The sequence below is a fragment of the Peromyscus maniculatus genome, chromosome 17 (genome assembly GCF_049852395.1).
Source record: "Peromyscus maniculatus bairdii isolate BWxNUB_F1_BW_parent chromosome 17, HU_Pman_BW_mat_3.1, whole genome shotgun sequence".
NCBI lineage: Eukaryota > Metazoa > Chordata > Mammalia > Rodentia > Cricetidae > Peromyscus > Peromyscus maniculatus.
Genome location: NC_134868.1, coordinates 54,164,100 through 54,180,709, shown reverse-complemented (window position 1 = coordinate 54,180,709; position 16,610 = coordinate 54,164,100). Strand labels below are relative to the sequence as shown.

The window sequence follows — 16,610 nt, the reverse complement described above, 5'->3', positions numbered from 1 at the left end:
TTACCCTATTTAGTATGCATACAGGTAGTGAGGTTAAAATCCCCAACACACCCACATTTAATACATATACGAGTTTGGCAAATGAGATTCACTTCACTGAGGCTGCCTCTACTGTAGCCATGGCAACTTAGAGCAAAGACATTTTAGTGGAGTTGGTAATTTCACTCAAAATGTAATGAAAATAAAGCTAATCCCATTATTATTCTCAACAATTTTCCATGTAGTCCCCTCTTACCATGCCCTTGCTTGTTCATCCTGTCTTTAAAAACAGATTATTGGAAAATTGCACATGTGTGCCCTCTCTGCACTCATAGCCATTAGCACGATCCTCCTGCCTCTGAGGCATAACCTTGTTTTGGAGAAGAGGCCAAGTTCATCCTCCTCCCTACTTTCCTTGCAAGCCTGGGATGGATAAATCTTCTAAATATACCAATTTGGGCCATTAAACATTTCAGAGACTGTCAGTAAAATTATAGTGAAATAATAGTCTTTTTAAAGATAAGCCAGATAATACACATTTGTATAAATCTTGAAAGCATGTTCCCAATTATTCTATTTTAAATTTGAAGTGTGTTCATGTGGGCTTGATGGTTATTTAAGAAAACCATCTTTTTTTTTTTTTTCTTTTCAGCCTCCACTGAGGAATATCGGCTTGATGTGAGTTCCATTTAAAGTAACACTCCATATGGACACGTCAAGATAATTCTCTCTGTAATTACAATAAGCACTGAATGTCACCAAAGTAAAGTAAATAAGAAAGCCCTTTGCCCTCTATCCTTCAATATACAATGGTACATGGTTCTTAAGTGGACCTGTCTCCTCAGCAGCTACATCCTCTGCAAGGCATAGGAGGACTGTGCAGCTGAGTAATGGTGCATCCCAGTTGGGACACTGATGCTTCCCAGTGCCGTGCAGTTGGAGGCTGAGGCTCAGTGATGAAACCATGGTGGACTCAGAACCCAACCTTGTGAATGTTTTCTGGGGGCCCTGCTCTCTCTGCTCTCTATTGTCTTCCTGTGCTCCAGTCTTTTGTTCATATAACAGACAAGGTGCTAAAAGTCTGTGGTGGATTGAATAGGAATGGTCCCTATAGATTCATGTGCTTGAATGCTTGGACCACAGGGGAATGGCACTAGTAGGAAGTGTGGTCTTGTTGGAGGAAGTGTGTCGCCGTGGGGGAAGGCTTTTAAGTCTTACATGCTCAAGCTATAGAAGTCTCAGCTCCTTCTCCAGCACCATGTCTGCCTGCATGACACCATCTTCTCGCCATGATGATAATGGACTACACCTCTGAAACTGTAAGACAGCCCCAGTTAAATGTTTTCCTTTATCAGAGTTGTGGTGGTGATGGTGTCATTTCATAGCAATAAATCCCTAACTAAGACAGAGTCCATAAGGACAAATCCATCCTGCAGGGCTCTTGCATTTCTGAAAAACGGGACCCCATGAGTAATCCTCATAATGAGGGTGTAGGATTGCAACTTCATACAGTCTATGCAAGCCACTCACAGGGACAGGCTGGGCCAATAAACAGCACAGTTTACAGTTCAGGAACCTGCAGGGACAAAGTCCTTCTACTAAATTTCCCTCTAACTTTCCTGGGGATCTCAGGGAGCTGAAGAAAGTCTCCCCATCATAGTCACAGAAATTGGGTCTTTCTTAAGAGCTGGACAATTTCTACCCGAACAATGATGCTCTCCACTGTTGCTTGTTGCCCATGGGTTGTGGTAGCTGCACTGGGGAGTGGAGGGGAGTGGAGGAGAGTGGAGCAGGGAGGGACAGGAGAGGACAGGAAAGGAGCAGGGGAGGAGAAGAACCATCTGTGATGAAGAAGGAAGAGAATAAAGAGCATCAGAAGAGAGGAGAGGAGCGGAAGAGGGGAGGAGAGGAGAGGAGGAGAACAAATGAGGAAGGGAGAAGGCAGGGGACAAAGGGAGCGAATTTATCTGAGATGAACAAAGAAATAAATGAAGATGAGTTGAAGGGAAGAGAGGGCTGGGGAATGATGGAAGAATATTCACTTGGGATGAATAAGGAAATGCAGGAACACTGGTCCCTGAGCAGAGCTGAACGGGGTCATTTTGTCCCCTCAGTGACGCCCACACAGGAAGGAGCTGCTCCCCTCAATGGGGTCCCTATCATTTCCCTGACAGCTGCCTTGGCTCACCTTTCTGGACTCATGCTTCATCTCCCTGGCAAACCTGAGGCCGGTTATTGGGGTGAAATGCTGGATGGTCAGAGAACCAGAACAAGCCACGGCTACCTCACCTCACCGGATCCTCAGCTGGTCCTGTTTCCTCAGACTGGAGGCCTCTGAGTCCTCATCCAGAATGGGTCTCAGCTGAACTGTGCTGCTAGAAGCCTGAATGCTTAACCAGACAAATGCTTCTAGTTTCTGGTCCTCATGCCTTATATACCTTTCTGCTTTCTACCACCACTCCCTGGGATTAAAGGCTGGCTTTCTGGGATTAAAGGTGTGTGTCACCATGCCTGGCTGTTTCCAATATGGCTTTGAACTCACAGAGATCCAGAGGGATTTCTGTCTCTGGAGTGCTAGGATTAAAGGTGTGAGTGCCACCATTTTCTAGCCTTTGTATCTAGAGGCTGTTCTGTCCCTGACCCCAGATAAGTTTATTAGGGTGCACAATATTTTGGGGAACACAATACCACCAGAGGCAACTGCCTTGGCTTCACTTCATATTTTCATCACTCATGTGGACACCTAAAATCCCACACTTTCTCCTGTGTACATCAACTTTGCTTGGCAAAAGCTATCACTAAACTCTATAAACACTAAGTTCATCACTGTTTTCCAATCTCTCCCTCACCCTGACACCTAATAGCAAGGCCATCAGTCAACACCCAACATGTCCAGATTCCCACAAATTAAAGATAACCAAGTAATTTCTGAGACTCATTCACCACATCTTTTACATTCACTTTATGTAGTTATAAAGTTTTTCATTTAAATATATATATATGTATATATATATATATATATATATATGTGTGTGTGTGTGTGTGTGTGTGTGTAATTAAAGTCAGAATTATTTGTATCACCTGTTTGTAGAACAATGATTGGCAAAAATTAAGCACATGATTGATGCTTAATGACTGACTTTGTCTCTTATGAACTTACAAGGCATTTAAATGTGGCCCCCTAGGGCATGGTGCAAGGTCAAAGAGTGACTGGTAATGTGACTCAGGGTGGAATATAGGACAGTAGTGGATTTTCAGTCAGCAATTCTGTTCATAGCTTTGATTCTTAGCAATACAAGATACACAAGAATTCTAACAAATACAAGACGTTGAAGAAAAAGTGGCTAATTGTAGTTGGAATGTCTCTCAGTCCCATCTGAACCCGAGATCATACAGATGCTTATAAAATAATCACACAGAGGCTTAAATTAATTACAAACTGTATAGCCTATGGCTTCAGCTTCTGGCTAGCTAATTATTTCATTTTAAATTAACTGATTTCTATTAATCCATATATTGCCACATGGCCATGGCATTACCAGTCTGTTGGCATTCTGTTGTTCCTTTGGGTGCACCTGGCATCTCTCCCAGTGTCACCCTTCTTTTCTCTGTATCTCTGCTTGGATTTCCCACCTGGCTGTGAGCTTTCTTGCCACAGGCCAAAACATCTTATAGTTAATATAAGCCCCTGAGTGATTATTTTATAAATGTCTGTGGGACGGGGTGGGACTGAGAAACATTCCAGCTACATTTGGTCACACAACATGGGATAAGAGTTTCCCTGTAAAACCTAGAGAACTTTTTAAGAAATTCTAAAACTGAACTAAGAATGACTTCCTAGTTCTCATGTTTGATGGAGGCTGTGGTACTGAGACACTGTGGCATTCAAGCTTGAGCACAGCATGGCAGATTCCCACCACAGAACACAGAAGTGTCTCCAAGTCATGTAGTGCACTGCTTGGTGGATTTATCTTTTGCAAGTATAGAAAAAAAAGGTTTCTGGGCTACATGCTGCTTGACGGAGGCATAGACCTACTACTTCCCAGAGTTGGCAGTGAGCATGGCTCCCAGAACTGGCAGTTAATGTAACTTTGCCATGTTGGGAAACTAAATGGGGTGGATTCAACAGCCACAGTTGCCGCACAGCATAAGTTAAGTTTTCTAGGTATATGTAGACATATTTCAATTAGGTACATTATCTTCAAACACTTCAAAGACCTACAGAATATGGCATTTAAAATGTTTTAAAAACTTAGACTTTTCTAGAAAATGAGATGCATCTGCTCCTGACAGCACCAAATATTTTAAAGAGGATGATGGGTATTGAAGAAACTCCATATAGCAAAAGTTAGCCATTTGGGCAAGAAACTGGTCTTGCCTGGACTGCTTGATAATATGTTGTATAAACTGGACATACAGGACCCATAGGAAAAAGACTACTGAATTTTTCCAAAACAAGGTGAAATGGTCCTTTAGGTTTCTGCTTCACAGGGGACACAGGGAAAAGTGACTGAGAGACTCTAGGGTTATAGGCTAAAGATAGATGTCCCAACACTACGGAGGAACTTTGAATTACTATCCAGGCAGCCAGCTGACTCTGTCATTTCAAGAATTGCAGAAGTTGCTTACAATGCACTTCCTGTTTACTTAGGTAATATTATATCCCTCTGGGGTCTTTAATGGAGTTGAAGACTAGATAGTTACAATTATAGTTTTCTTTAATCATGATAAAAGATAAATAAGATATGAAACTTTAGACTTACAAATATAGGATAGATGATAAAATATTTTCTTTAATTTTGCCAAATACAAATAGAGTAAATATTGTAACTGTAATTCTTGCTGGATAACTACTTGTTATATGTAATTTTACTGTGTTAAAGTTAAAATCTTCCTATTTGATTAGACAGAAAAGGAGAAGTGTTGTGGGATGTCTTTCTGTATGCCATGAATATGTGTTACTCAGATTGGTTGATGAATAAAGCTGTATGGCCAATGGCGAGGCAGAATAAGGTTAGGCAATCCACTCAAACTGAAAAGAGAGGAAGAAAAGGGGAGAAAGATGATTCAGTGGTTAAGAGCACTGCCTGATCTTCTAGAGGACTTGGGTTCAATTCCCAGGCCATCGGGTGCCTGACCATGCTAGGATAAAATGGGGAAAAAAGGAAGAAAGAAACAAATGACCCCCTCGCTCCTCTCCTTTTTCTTCCTCTCTCTTCAGTTTGAATGTACCACCTAACTTTTTTCTGCCTTGTCATTGGCCAAACAGCTTTATTTATCAATCAGTCAGAGCAACATATATTCACGGCATATAAAAAGACATCCCACAGCAGCTGATGTCAAAGTCTTTTCAAGTTTAATAAAATCAAACAGTTCATGAGAATGGCTGTATAGTTTGTTTAAATCAATGCATGGTAACAGGTTTCCCAAAGGCATTTTGTTACTTAATCTGGCTTCATCCCCACACCATTCTTTTATCCAGCTGTCCCCTTGAAACTTTCTATGTAATCCTCTCCCCCATGTTCTTCTTTCTACTTTCTGTCACATGTTATAATACCTTCCCAATATCTTTCTTAAAAACATTTTATGCCCATTATGCCCCCATTTCTAGCCTCCTGATCTCTGCATTTACATACATATTATATGTATTCATCTTATTGTTTTATGTATATGAGCATTTTGCCTGCATGGATGTCACATTTGCCTAGTACACACTGAGGCCAAAAGAGAGCGTCACATCCCCTGAGACTGGAGTTACAGATAGATGTGAGCCACCATGTGTGTGCTGGGAAATGAACCCAGGTCCCCTGCAAGAGCAACTGGTGCTCTTGACTAATAATCCATTTCTCTAGGCCTTCATTCCAATATTAGCACACACACACACACACACACACACACACGCACACGCACACGCACACGCACACACACACACACACACACACACACACATAAATGCAGAATTTGTCTTTCTAAACCTGGGTCACTCTAGTATATTTTTTCCAGGTCTTTTAATTTTTCAGATTTCATTTTTCTTTACAGATGAATAAAATTTCACTGTGTTTATATACCACGATTTCATTATTCATTATTTATTCACTCAATATATGTTGATGGACATTCCTTTGTTGATTCCATTTCCGTTGTACTGCAGGTAGAGCCACAATAAACATGGATGTGAAAATTACTCTAGTAGAATGCAGTCTTTTGGGTGTATGCCCAGGAGTCATAGGGTTGTGTTAGAAAGAAGTTCTATTTTTATCTTTACTTACTAATTGGAATAATAGTTAACATAAGGGAAATAAGACTCCAGAGAAGAAAGTACTTATCCATTTGTGTGAACATGGAGCTTCTGGTTATTATCAAACAAAGTAAGATTCAATGCAATGTTAAGGATCAGTGTAAAACAGGATCTAGTAACGGCGGTTTTCAAGTTTAGCATTATCATCCTTTCAACTTTGAACTGAAGTCACAATTGAAACCCATGGAAATACTTTAACATTTCCTTCACTGTCTGCACACACATGACCAATCTTTCCTGTGAATGCATATTCTCAAATTAATTCATGGTTCAAGACCCAAACCAGGCAACTGAAACAACTTTCAAGTCCTAGAATCATTTAAATAATTAAAGCAAAATGAAGTCCAACTAGTAACAAGTAGCTTAAAAACATGAAGCAGGAACCAATCCCTTTAATGTCTGTTCTTTTAATTTTCCATTTTTAAAACTTACTCACAAAGACAAAATGGCTCTGCTGCAAGCAGCTCTGTACCTCAAAACAATTGTAACTGATCAAACTGCAATCCTCAAACTCGTCTCTGGCACACACTCAATAGCTGCCCTCCGATTGATCAGTCTTGGTCACACATCAGACTAGAGTCCATGCTCACTCTGTTTGAAGTGTATCCTCACAGGTGCTTCTGCTGTTGTGTCACCCTGTTCACAGAGTGGCAGGAACATGTGTTCCCATGGCCAAGTTCACCACCAATTTGCAAGAAAAATGAAAATAAACCTCAAAGCTTAACAACATCTGCTCAAATGGAGTCAATTCTAGATGAAAGCCAAGGCCACAGGGTCTCCCTAAGCTCCTCCTGGGTAAATTTGATTGTAACATGAGAGAAGGAGAGGAAATCCAAATATATATATATATATATATATATTCTCCAGCTTCAAATGCCAGTACAGAGACATCTTAGACACTGAAACCAGTTATAGCCAAGTGCCAAGGGAAAAATACTATGCTCAAGTTGGCCAGTAACTATCCATGGACAGCAAGTGATTCTCTTTCTCTTAGAAACAAAGATGCCTGAGAAGTCACGTGACTTCTCCAAACTCACCATATGGATGGTGCTTCTGTTCCGCTGATCTCTAAAAAGTCATATCCCTCCTCCAGCTGGAAGTCCGTAAAAACAAGAGCAATGGTATCCCCAGGCTCAGCCAGGATGGTCCATGTGCAGTCAGCGTTGTTGTCATACTCTGAGGGGAAGTGAGGACTGGATATGGAACTGCTGGTTCCCCTTAGGGTTCCTCCGCAGGCTCCCTCAGCTGCAAGGGCAGAAACAAAAAAAAAAAAAAAAAAGCAACTCAATTCTCAGAAACCTGTCACACATGAGCATGTTCACAAATGCTCCTATTGACCAGAGACAAATACTTTCTGAATTTTGAATGGAGATAATTTAAAAAGGTCATTTTTTAGGTAATTAATTTAGCTTCACATTTGGTGTACAAAAAGCTAAAAGTTAAATTCCATTATCAACCCAATGTCATAGTGGGAAAATGAATAAAACTGATGAGAAAGTAGATTTAACATATAAATAAATACCTAAATATGCACTTAAATGCAACTAAACTCTTCATAGGGTAATGCAAGACAGAACTTTATATTTCCTATTTACTGTGTATGGAACTGCACAGTATGTTGACATGTGTAAATATTACTATAAAACTTTCATTTTTTATATATGAATACATCATACAAATAAATGATCATCAACAAACAACATAACTTTACTTAATATTTAGAATTTATTCTTCTCTGTGGTTTATCTGTATGCTACCAAAATGGATTACTTGAATGCAAATCCAGCTGCAGAAATAGCAATACTAGTTTTATTACACTAAATTTCACCAAACACTGTTCACTACTGGAGCTAGAATCCAGGGTCATAGTTGAAGGACTGAGATGTGTTCATTTAAATTCAACTTTTGAGATGCACATCTACATCATCATTCTAATTGTTAACAGGTCTCTCAGAGTTTTAGAGGGAAAATTACTGGTATTGATCCTTGTGGGATGACTCATCCCTAATGGGCTTGAGGATCAGAAGGCCCAAACAAGTAAAAAAGGTACTTTCTGAGAGCCAGCCTGGGTCTGCCTGATGGTCTTAGCAACAGCAGCTGAAACATGATCTGGAGTTGACCTGGACCAATGAGAGGCAGCCATGTCAGACCAGCTGATGCATATTCATAAGACCTCCCCCCAGGGTGGGTTGGGGGGTATATAAGGCTTGCCTCTTCCTGAATAAACTGAGCTTGTTGTTTCGACATTCTCTTGGAGTCTGTGTGGTTTGACTCTGCGCCTACTTGGCTCCCATCCCCAAAGGGAACAACTGCAAGGACCCTGCTACAGATCCTAACATTCTCTTATGGTGATCTACAAGCCACAATTTTACGACAGAAAACTCTGAAGCGGGCATATTTAAGAAGAGTCCAGCAGAAGTTAAACTGAAAATCTTCAGAATAAACTTTAATGGATTCTTCAGGTAAAGACCTCAGTAACCAGAGGTGATATGCAAGCTGTGTGGGAAGACATTGCAGTGCCTTGCGTATGGTATGCTTGTCTGCTGAAGCTCTACAGGGGCCCAGCATCCACCTGCAGCCCTCATGTATGATCCCCCACTGTTAAAAGCATTAACCATGTTCAGAGTGGAGCTGGTGTTGAGTGGTGACTCCAGAGCTGTGTGCACACACTGTGATAAGAACATTTTATTATTTTAACATCCGATGAGAGCTGTTGTGGTGACAACTGGTAGCGTGTTACCCTCTGAAATGACCTCAAATTTCAATCATGCTTCTTCTTTTCATGTGTGAAAAGAGTAGTATCTTCTAAAGTCCCTGTGTGCCTACTATATGTTTCCCATGTCTAAGAACTCAAACTTGAATGAGCTATTTGTTCTTAGGATACCAATGAATGTCAAATCACAGAAGCCCTTGGGATACGGGACAAGAAGGCAATCATTGTGGCCTTCACTCATTCAGTGGGCAGAAAAGAGGCATGGTTTTATGGCCACAGGAATGAAGAAAAATGCTATAAGCAAGACAAAAGATAGAAAAATAAACAGAGGAAGAAAATATGAAAGAAGTTGACAGAGATGAAAACATGCATCATTTTCTGAATCTGTACTTGTGATTGACTTTTACAAGCTAGATATTTCAAAATGAAGAGAAAATTTTAAAATCACTTATAATTTGACTAATCTTAGGCTAAACACATTCAAGTCTATTATAACCATTTTATTGTGTTTTATTCTTTTGAGACAGGGTGGCAATATGTACTCTGAATTGACCCCAAATGTACTATGTAGCTTTAGCCAATTTCAAACTGTGCTACCAGTCTGTAATAGCACTTAATCTGGTAAGTTGCAGAACTCTAGTAATCTGATTCATAACTATTTTGAGAATTTGACACAAACCCACTGACATAAGTGTTTATGAGAAAAGTTTTCTATTATTCCCTTATCACATTTGCCAGAGGATGGAGTTCTGATTGCTGGTATAAAGAAAAAAATCTATCAACTATGAAATGTTAAGAAGTTGTAAAACAGAATAAGAAGATCCACCAATTAATGTTAAAATTAATTAATTTAAAGAGTTTATTGCAAAAAATACAAAGCATAAGACACCTGCTTTTGAAATATGGAGACAAACATGAGGTTACAACATTTAAATTTATGAATAGTAGGTGTTAGGAGATCAGAAAATGGTAAGTATTGTGTTCTTACTGTGATATAAGCATTTGGTGAAATTAAATTTAACAGTGTAGTCAAGTATTTGTTTAATTATAAAAATAATCTCCAAGATCAATAAATAAATATTGGGGAATGATATTCATAAGATTTTGTTCTAATTAGAATTGGCAATCTATTTTACCTTAAAATTATGAGCAAAACAGATGTAACAAAGCAATAGTTCATGTTTCTTTTTTTTCAATCTACATGTATAAATGAGGATGTCACAATATTTCATTTCCATTAAATGAAGCATGAAAAGAAATTAGTAGTAACTCCCAACTAATTTTCATGGAATATGTCATGGTCCACATTTCCTGGATTGTTTTCAGAGCCCAAGAATATTCCTATGTTTTAAAAATCTATCAGGCCTTGACAGCCACTCTTCAAAGCCTCCTCTGACACAGGTGTGTTAGGATGCTGTAATGTTATTCTCCGTCATTCTGTAAGATCCAGGGCCATGAGCAGCTACTAATCGTTCAGCACCAAGGACAGCTCCACGTCTCCATTCACTGATTTCTGCCTGAGTCATAGGAAAGCATCTGAGAACAACCAGCCAGTGAAATCACAGTGAACACTTCTTGATTGGCTGCAACTGAATGCAGAAGCAGTCAAGCTACACATATAATTTTTTTTGAACATGCCTGATAAAGAAATAAATTAAATTCTAAAACAGCATAGATGAAGTAGAGATTTTAAAAACTTTAGGTTTTAAATCTCAGCACCACTGGCATTTGGGGCCATGGGTATATTTGTTGTAAATGGCTGTTCTGTGCTTGTAGGAAGCTCGCTGTCACCCAAGGTTCTGATAAATAATGGTTGTGACAGGTCCCAGTTGTAATAAGTGATAATTCCAGCAGCATTCACAAGGGTTCTGTAAGTTTAATTCATGCCCTCACCAGTTCTATTTGCAGACATAGACTTCCAGTTATAAGACATAATACCCTATTAAAATGGTTTAGTAACTTTGAGTCAAGAAGAGCTATTAGTTAGGGGATGTTTGACTTATTTATAGTTATTAAAACAGGGGTAATATTCATAGACTTTCCCAATGATCTGTTTATGTAAAGCAATTTGATTTGAGAAAATGCAATATTATTTGAAAACTGTCTCAGTTTGATCTATTTCACACAATTGTTTTCTGTAAAAAAAATAAATAAAAACTGTAAGTAAGAGAACTGAATAAAGAAATATAGCTATCCAATTTTTCTAAACTAAATTATCTTTTTTTTTTTTTGCTTTAGAAAGACATAATGATCAGCACAGTTATCAGAGTCCTGTGGTGTATAGTCCTCACTAACTCATCTCTAGCCCTGAGAAATGCATGTGTGGTAGAAAAAAGTTAAATTCCTTAACTATGATAATTCAGGTAGAGATGTGTCTCTTGGCCAAAGTGTTCTCAAAAATTGTCTGGGCCTGTAACAGAAAACACAGCTCTATATTGAAATATTCTATGTTTTAGTAAACATTGATGTATAATTATTATTAGTGAGGTACTACACATTAAGGATGATTATTTTACAAAGTTAAATCATTGTCGCCAATATTTAGATATATGGTAATATATCAGAAGTTTCTTTTGTCCCTTAAATGCTAATAAACAATAAAAACACCATCAACAATTTAAGGCTTTATTAATAATTTTGTTATATTTATAGGAATTTATACTTAGAATGTAGAAAATATGGGAATCTAATTAAATAATTCTTATTAAAACTTAGCATCAAAGTTTCTGGGATAATATTTTACTATGAAATTTATTATACAACACATACTTCTTAAATGAATGAAGAGCATGGACATCAATTACTTAACTCAGTTTTTTAGAAACGGTCACCATAAGATTCCCACATGGAAATGTGACAGCAGAGTCATGGGTGTGGGCATGGCTATCACACAAGATTTCTACTGGGGAAATAACTTTTTAAATCTATGTTGAGTTCTTGGAAGATCTTTCATTTTAAGAAAAGGTTGACCACATAAAGTAAGTCTGAATGTGTCTGAGTTAATCCAGGCAGAAGGCAATATTTCAAATGAGAGATGAGCCCGAATCTATTGTTTTCTGTGAGTGGGAAATGACTCTGGGTGTCAATAAAGGACACAAATTTTTATTTTCCCTCTGGGAGTTTTGACCTTCTGAAAAGTCTTATTCTCAATTTAAAATGTCCCTTGATAGGTATACATGTCTAGCTAAAATCTATTTTACACACACAGTTCAAAGCATCAAACAGAACATGATTTAGAAGCATAAATTTGCCATGTTATAAAGAACTCTTTAATGAGTCATTAAAATAAGTTGGAATGCAGCCACATTTTACCATCATTGCATGTGTGTACCAAGGGTCTGTGATTCCTGAAAACAGTCCAGGACATCCGATGTCATTGTTAACTTTAAAAAATTAAATATTTGCAAGGGCCTGCACTGTCTCTCTCCTAAATATAAAGGATGCCTGCTACTGGGTGGTGTCTTCTAGACATAACAGAGAAGCTGCAAGAATATGTGTGCCTAAACAAGACCTGCATAATGACATCACCAGTTGCCATGCAAAGCACATAGTGTAAATTTCATGAGACTCTACTCCTACATGAAGAGCTACAGTCAATGAATGCTGAGAGGATCTGTTTTATTCAGTGATAATTCCCCAAGAGGTTATCCAATCCTAAATAGGCTCTAAACACATATAAAATAGCAGCATAATTTGAATGGGCTCAGTAGTTGGTTGATTAAAATATGTATGCATATGTGCAATAATAACAATAATGATTAAAGAAAATTTATGAACTTGGGAGTGAGTGGGGGTACCTGGGATGAGTTGAAGGAGGAGATGGGGGGAAAAGATATGAATATAATACTCATATATGAAATTCTTAAAACTATGGCTCCACAAAACTTGAAGTCAGATTGCCTAGTCTTAAACTAAGTTGTACTACTTATTGGTGGCTGTTTGGGGGTGTTTGTTACTTTCTCAGTGCTCCATTTTGGTTTACTATGCAATGAGAGCACCCTGTATCCATCCATGGCTTATTGTCAGGAGAAAATGAATAATAATGCTGAAGCATGCATTCATGGTTAGGCAAATTTTAACTGCTCTTTGTGAATGGAGGCTTCTTCTATTTGTCTCAGTAAAGGTGGTCACATTACCAAGATTCCTTACAATGTGTTGAGCCTTGTGCTGACTGGTTTTCATGTCTACTTAACTCAAGCTAGGGTCACTTGGGAAGAAAGAATATTAATAGAAAAAATGCCACCATAGGATGCAACTCTGTAGAGTATTTGCTTTATTAATGAGTGATGTGGGTGGGTCCAGCTCACTGTGGGTGGTGTCACCTCTGGGCTGGTGGTTCTGGGTGCTATGAGAAAGCAGGCTGAGCAAGCCACTGGGAACAAGCCAATAAGCAGCACTTCTCCATGGATTCTTCATCAGCTCTTGACAATCGGTTCCTGCCTTGAGTTCCTGTCCAGCCTTCCCTTGGTGATGGACTAAAATGTGCAACTGTAAACTCAAGTGATAAATGGAGATTCCACATGCTAGTAACTTCTGAGAAAAGCTGCCCATCTTCAGAGTGAAAAATTATGTCATCTTTGGATGGCACAAGTTGAAGCCATATCAAGGCTGTCTACTACCAACCTGTAAGGAGATATATCCACCTCTGTGGCTGACACTAGCATTTCTAGATCACTTTCATCTTTCCTCTATAGATCCACAGCTCTGGATCTCCTGTCACTAGAATACAATAGTTATTTTCTTTTGAGTATCTAGAAAGTTCCAAATGTGTCATTATTCTTTCTGGAATACTTAAACTACTAGCTCACTTCTGTATTTTCCAGATCCCGCATCCAAGAGATTTATCTCAATGCTTATTCCAGTGTTAACCCAGGTAATCTTTTGAACAATGAAGCCTCCTGGTTCATTCATTCATCTTTTAACTTCTTGGCCCCAGCTCATTCATCCACTATCACCATCACCTTCTCCTTCCCTTTCTACAAAAGGTGATGACTTTCCATAGCTTCTATTTACCACATCACATGCTTTCAGTTCCCAGTCTCCATATCCCAAGATCATTCACTCAAGTATCTGAACATGATAAGTTACTGACCCCTAGGCCCCAGTATACTCTGATCCTGGCACTGATGCACTTCCTGCCTTCAGCCCTCCATGCCCTCACCTCTCATGTTCACTTGAAGATTACCTGGGCATTTGAATCATTCACTGTATTTCTTCCATGCTGTTGTCATCCAGAGCAATACTGGAAGATACATCAGACTCAGGTCTGAAAGAAAGTCATGCTTACTACCATGTGGTTAAAAATAGATGGAGAGGAGCTGGAGAGATATGAATATTGTGAATACTCATTATTTAAATTGTGTGGAGGGAGAAAACTAACTGTGATATCCAGAGCAGAATCTGTCCCTGGTATCTGGGATGTTTGTGATAAACAAGGGTAGGTACTCAAGATATAATGAGACTGGAGTCCACTGCCTCCTGTAATTTCTTCTCTCACTTTTCAGTGACTATAACACCAGCAAAAAGGCAAGTGTGGAACTAGAGCATGCCACGGGCCTAGTCCTTCTTGGAGGATGGAGAGAATATCCATCCAGTGTACCTGATATGGGACCTGAGGCTCTCCAGGAAATTACCTATTCAAGTTACATTAATTAGATGGGGTGATATTTAATCTTAAGGGTAAAGTTCCTTCTATTAAATGCTCCATATCATTGTAGGTCATGGTGAATGGAATATGTTTGGGCATGTATTTATTTTGTGATCAGACACATGGGACTTCATGGCTTGTTTGAGACATACCATGGTCTGCACCCAGAAAAAATAATTGAAAAACGTGAAAAAGAAAAGCACGAAATTGAAAATAACTGCATTTTTTTTTATTATCATCTAAGCTTGTTGTAAGATCGTATTTTCTCTGTGTGTGTTCCTAGGAATTCTCACATGCACCTGGAGTTCAGAGATCAAGTTTAAGTCATTCTTCAGGTGGTATCCACTCTGATTTTTGAGACAATTCCTCTCACTGGTGTGGTATTCCCTCAGCCATCTAGGTTTCTGGCCTGTGAGCCTGAGAGATCTGCCAGTCACCATCTCCCCCAGGACTGGGATTACAATGTTGCATTACCTGGCTTGTCGTGTGGATTCTGCAATAAAATTCATCTTCTTACACTTTACTGAACCCTTTCCTCAGCCCCACAAAACAATATGCAATGAAATAGAATGAATGGTATGCCTCAATGTATCCTGCAGCAGACTCAACGTGTTAATCTTGGAGACAAGATTTATTATAATTTTATATTGAGAGATGGTTCCCATACTCCTTTCCATACATTTTCTCCAATTTCAGTAAGAATTATATTGGCATATATTGTTCACTATGCAAAATGTGCATAAAATGAAATTGCCAAAAGTCATGGTCTTATTTAAAGCTAAGCTTTTGTGATGAAGTGTGTCCCATGCAGTCTTCCTCTGGAACACCCACTTCTGACAGGATGGATCACTTCGGGTGCATTTTACAACAGGACTCTGTAATGCAAGTGACCAGGCACAGCTGTTTTCAGAGCATCACAGGGTGTATGGGCTCCATGATGCAGGGCAGGTCTGCCATGCTCTTCTCCTGCTCCATTGTCTCAGTTCTCTTTGCCCTTTCAGCTTTGTTAGTGGAGCATATGCAGTTAGATGTCTTGACTGACAGTTCATACATCATTGGCAAGTGATACATGTCACCATAGCCACTTGGTACAAGGTTTATAAATTAAAAGTATCTTTGCTATAAACTATTTTAATTGAAGCTGGGCATGCATTGTAGAATATTAGTTCAAGAGGCATTACATTCATTTATGCTGGGGAATATTTGTTTAATGATGCAAAGATGTGTTGCATTCTTTTATGTTGAATTTGTTTAACTCTGTAGATCTGTGTTACTTTGCCTGCCTAAACCACCTGATTGATCTAATAAAGAGTTATGTGGCCAATAGTTAGGCAGGAGAGAAATAGATGGTGCTGGTAGCCAGAGAGAATAAACAGGAAGAGAAATCTCGTGAGAAAAAGGAGGAGAAAGAAAATGAGGAGAGGAAGTCACCAGGGGCCAGCCATCCAATCACATAGTTAGCCACGAGTAAGAAGAAAAGAAAGATATATAGAATAAATAAAGGTAAAAAAGGTTAAAAAAAAGCCCAGAGGCAAAACATAGTTAAAGGGAACAGGATAATTTAAGTTGGAAAAGCTGGCTAGAAATAAGCCATGCTAAGACCAGGTATTAATAAGCAAGAACAAGACTCTGGGTATTTATTTGGCAACCACCCAAAGAGAAAAAAAAATGAACAATTACAGGCATGCATTATTTATCAGATTTGATCAAGGCACCTTGATAACATTTCTGGTCTTTATTTAATGGTATTTTCTCTCTGAGAAATAAAAATGTCTAAGGGTCTACACTCTCTTTAAATGGATCAAGTAAGTCACCTCTGAAAATACCAAAACAGCTACTCTGTTCTGTACTCCCTAAAACTGTTTTTAGCAGTGACATTATGTTTTGGCACATTTGTGTGCATATTTATCTTAAATACACATATTTAAACAAACAGAAATGAGGATATGAGGATAGTCCTTCACTGAATAAGC

The 16,610-nt window shown here is 38.8% G+C and overlaps 1 protein-coding gene across 2 annotated transcripts in view; it reads right to left on the bottom strand.

Annotated features, from left to right (window-relative positions):
• Csmd1 (CUB and Sushi multiple domains 1) overlaps window positions 1-16,610 on the bottom strand; it is a 1,611,441-nt gene that overhangs the window by 758,847 nt on the left and 835,984 nt on the right. For both annotated transcript variants that reach the window (XM_042262873.2, XM_042262874.2), the window contains exon 5: window positions 7,315-7,522. In XM_042262873.2, the coding sequence (XP_042118807.2) occupies window positions 7,315-7,522 (208 nt within the window). The remainder of the gene's footprint in view (window positions 1-7,314; window positions 7,523-16,610) is intronic.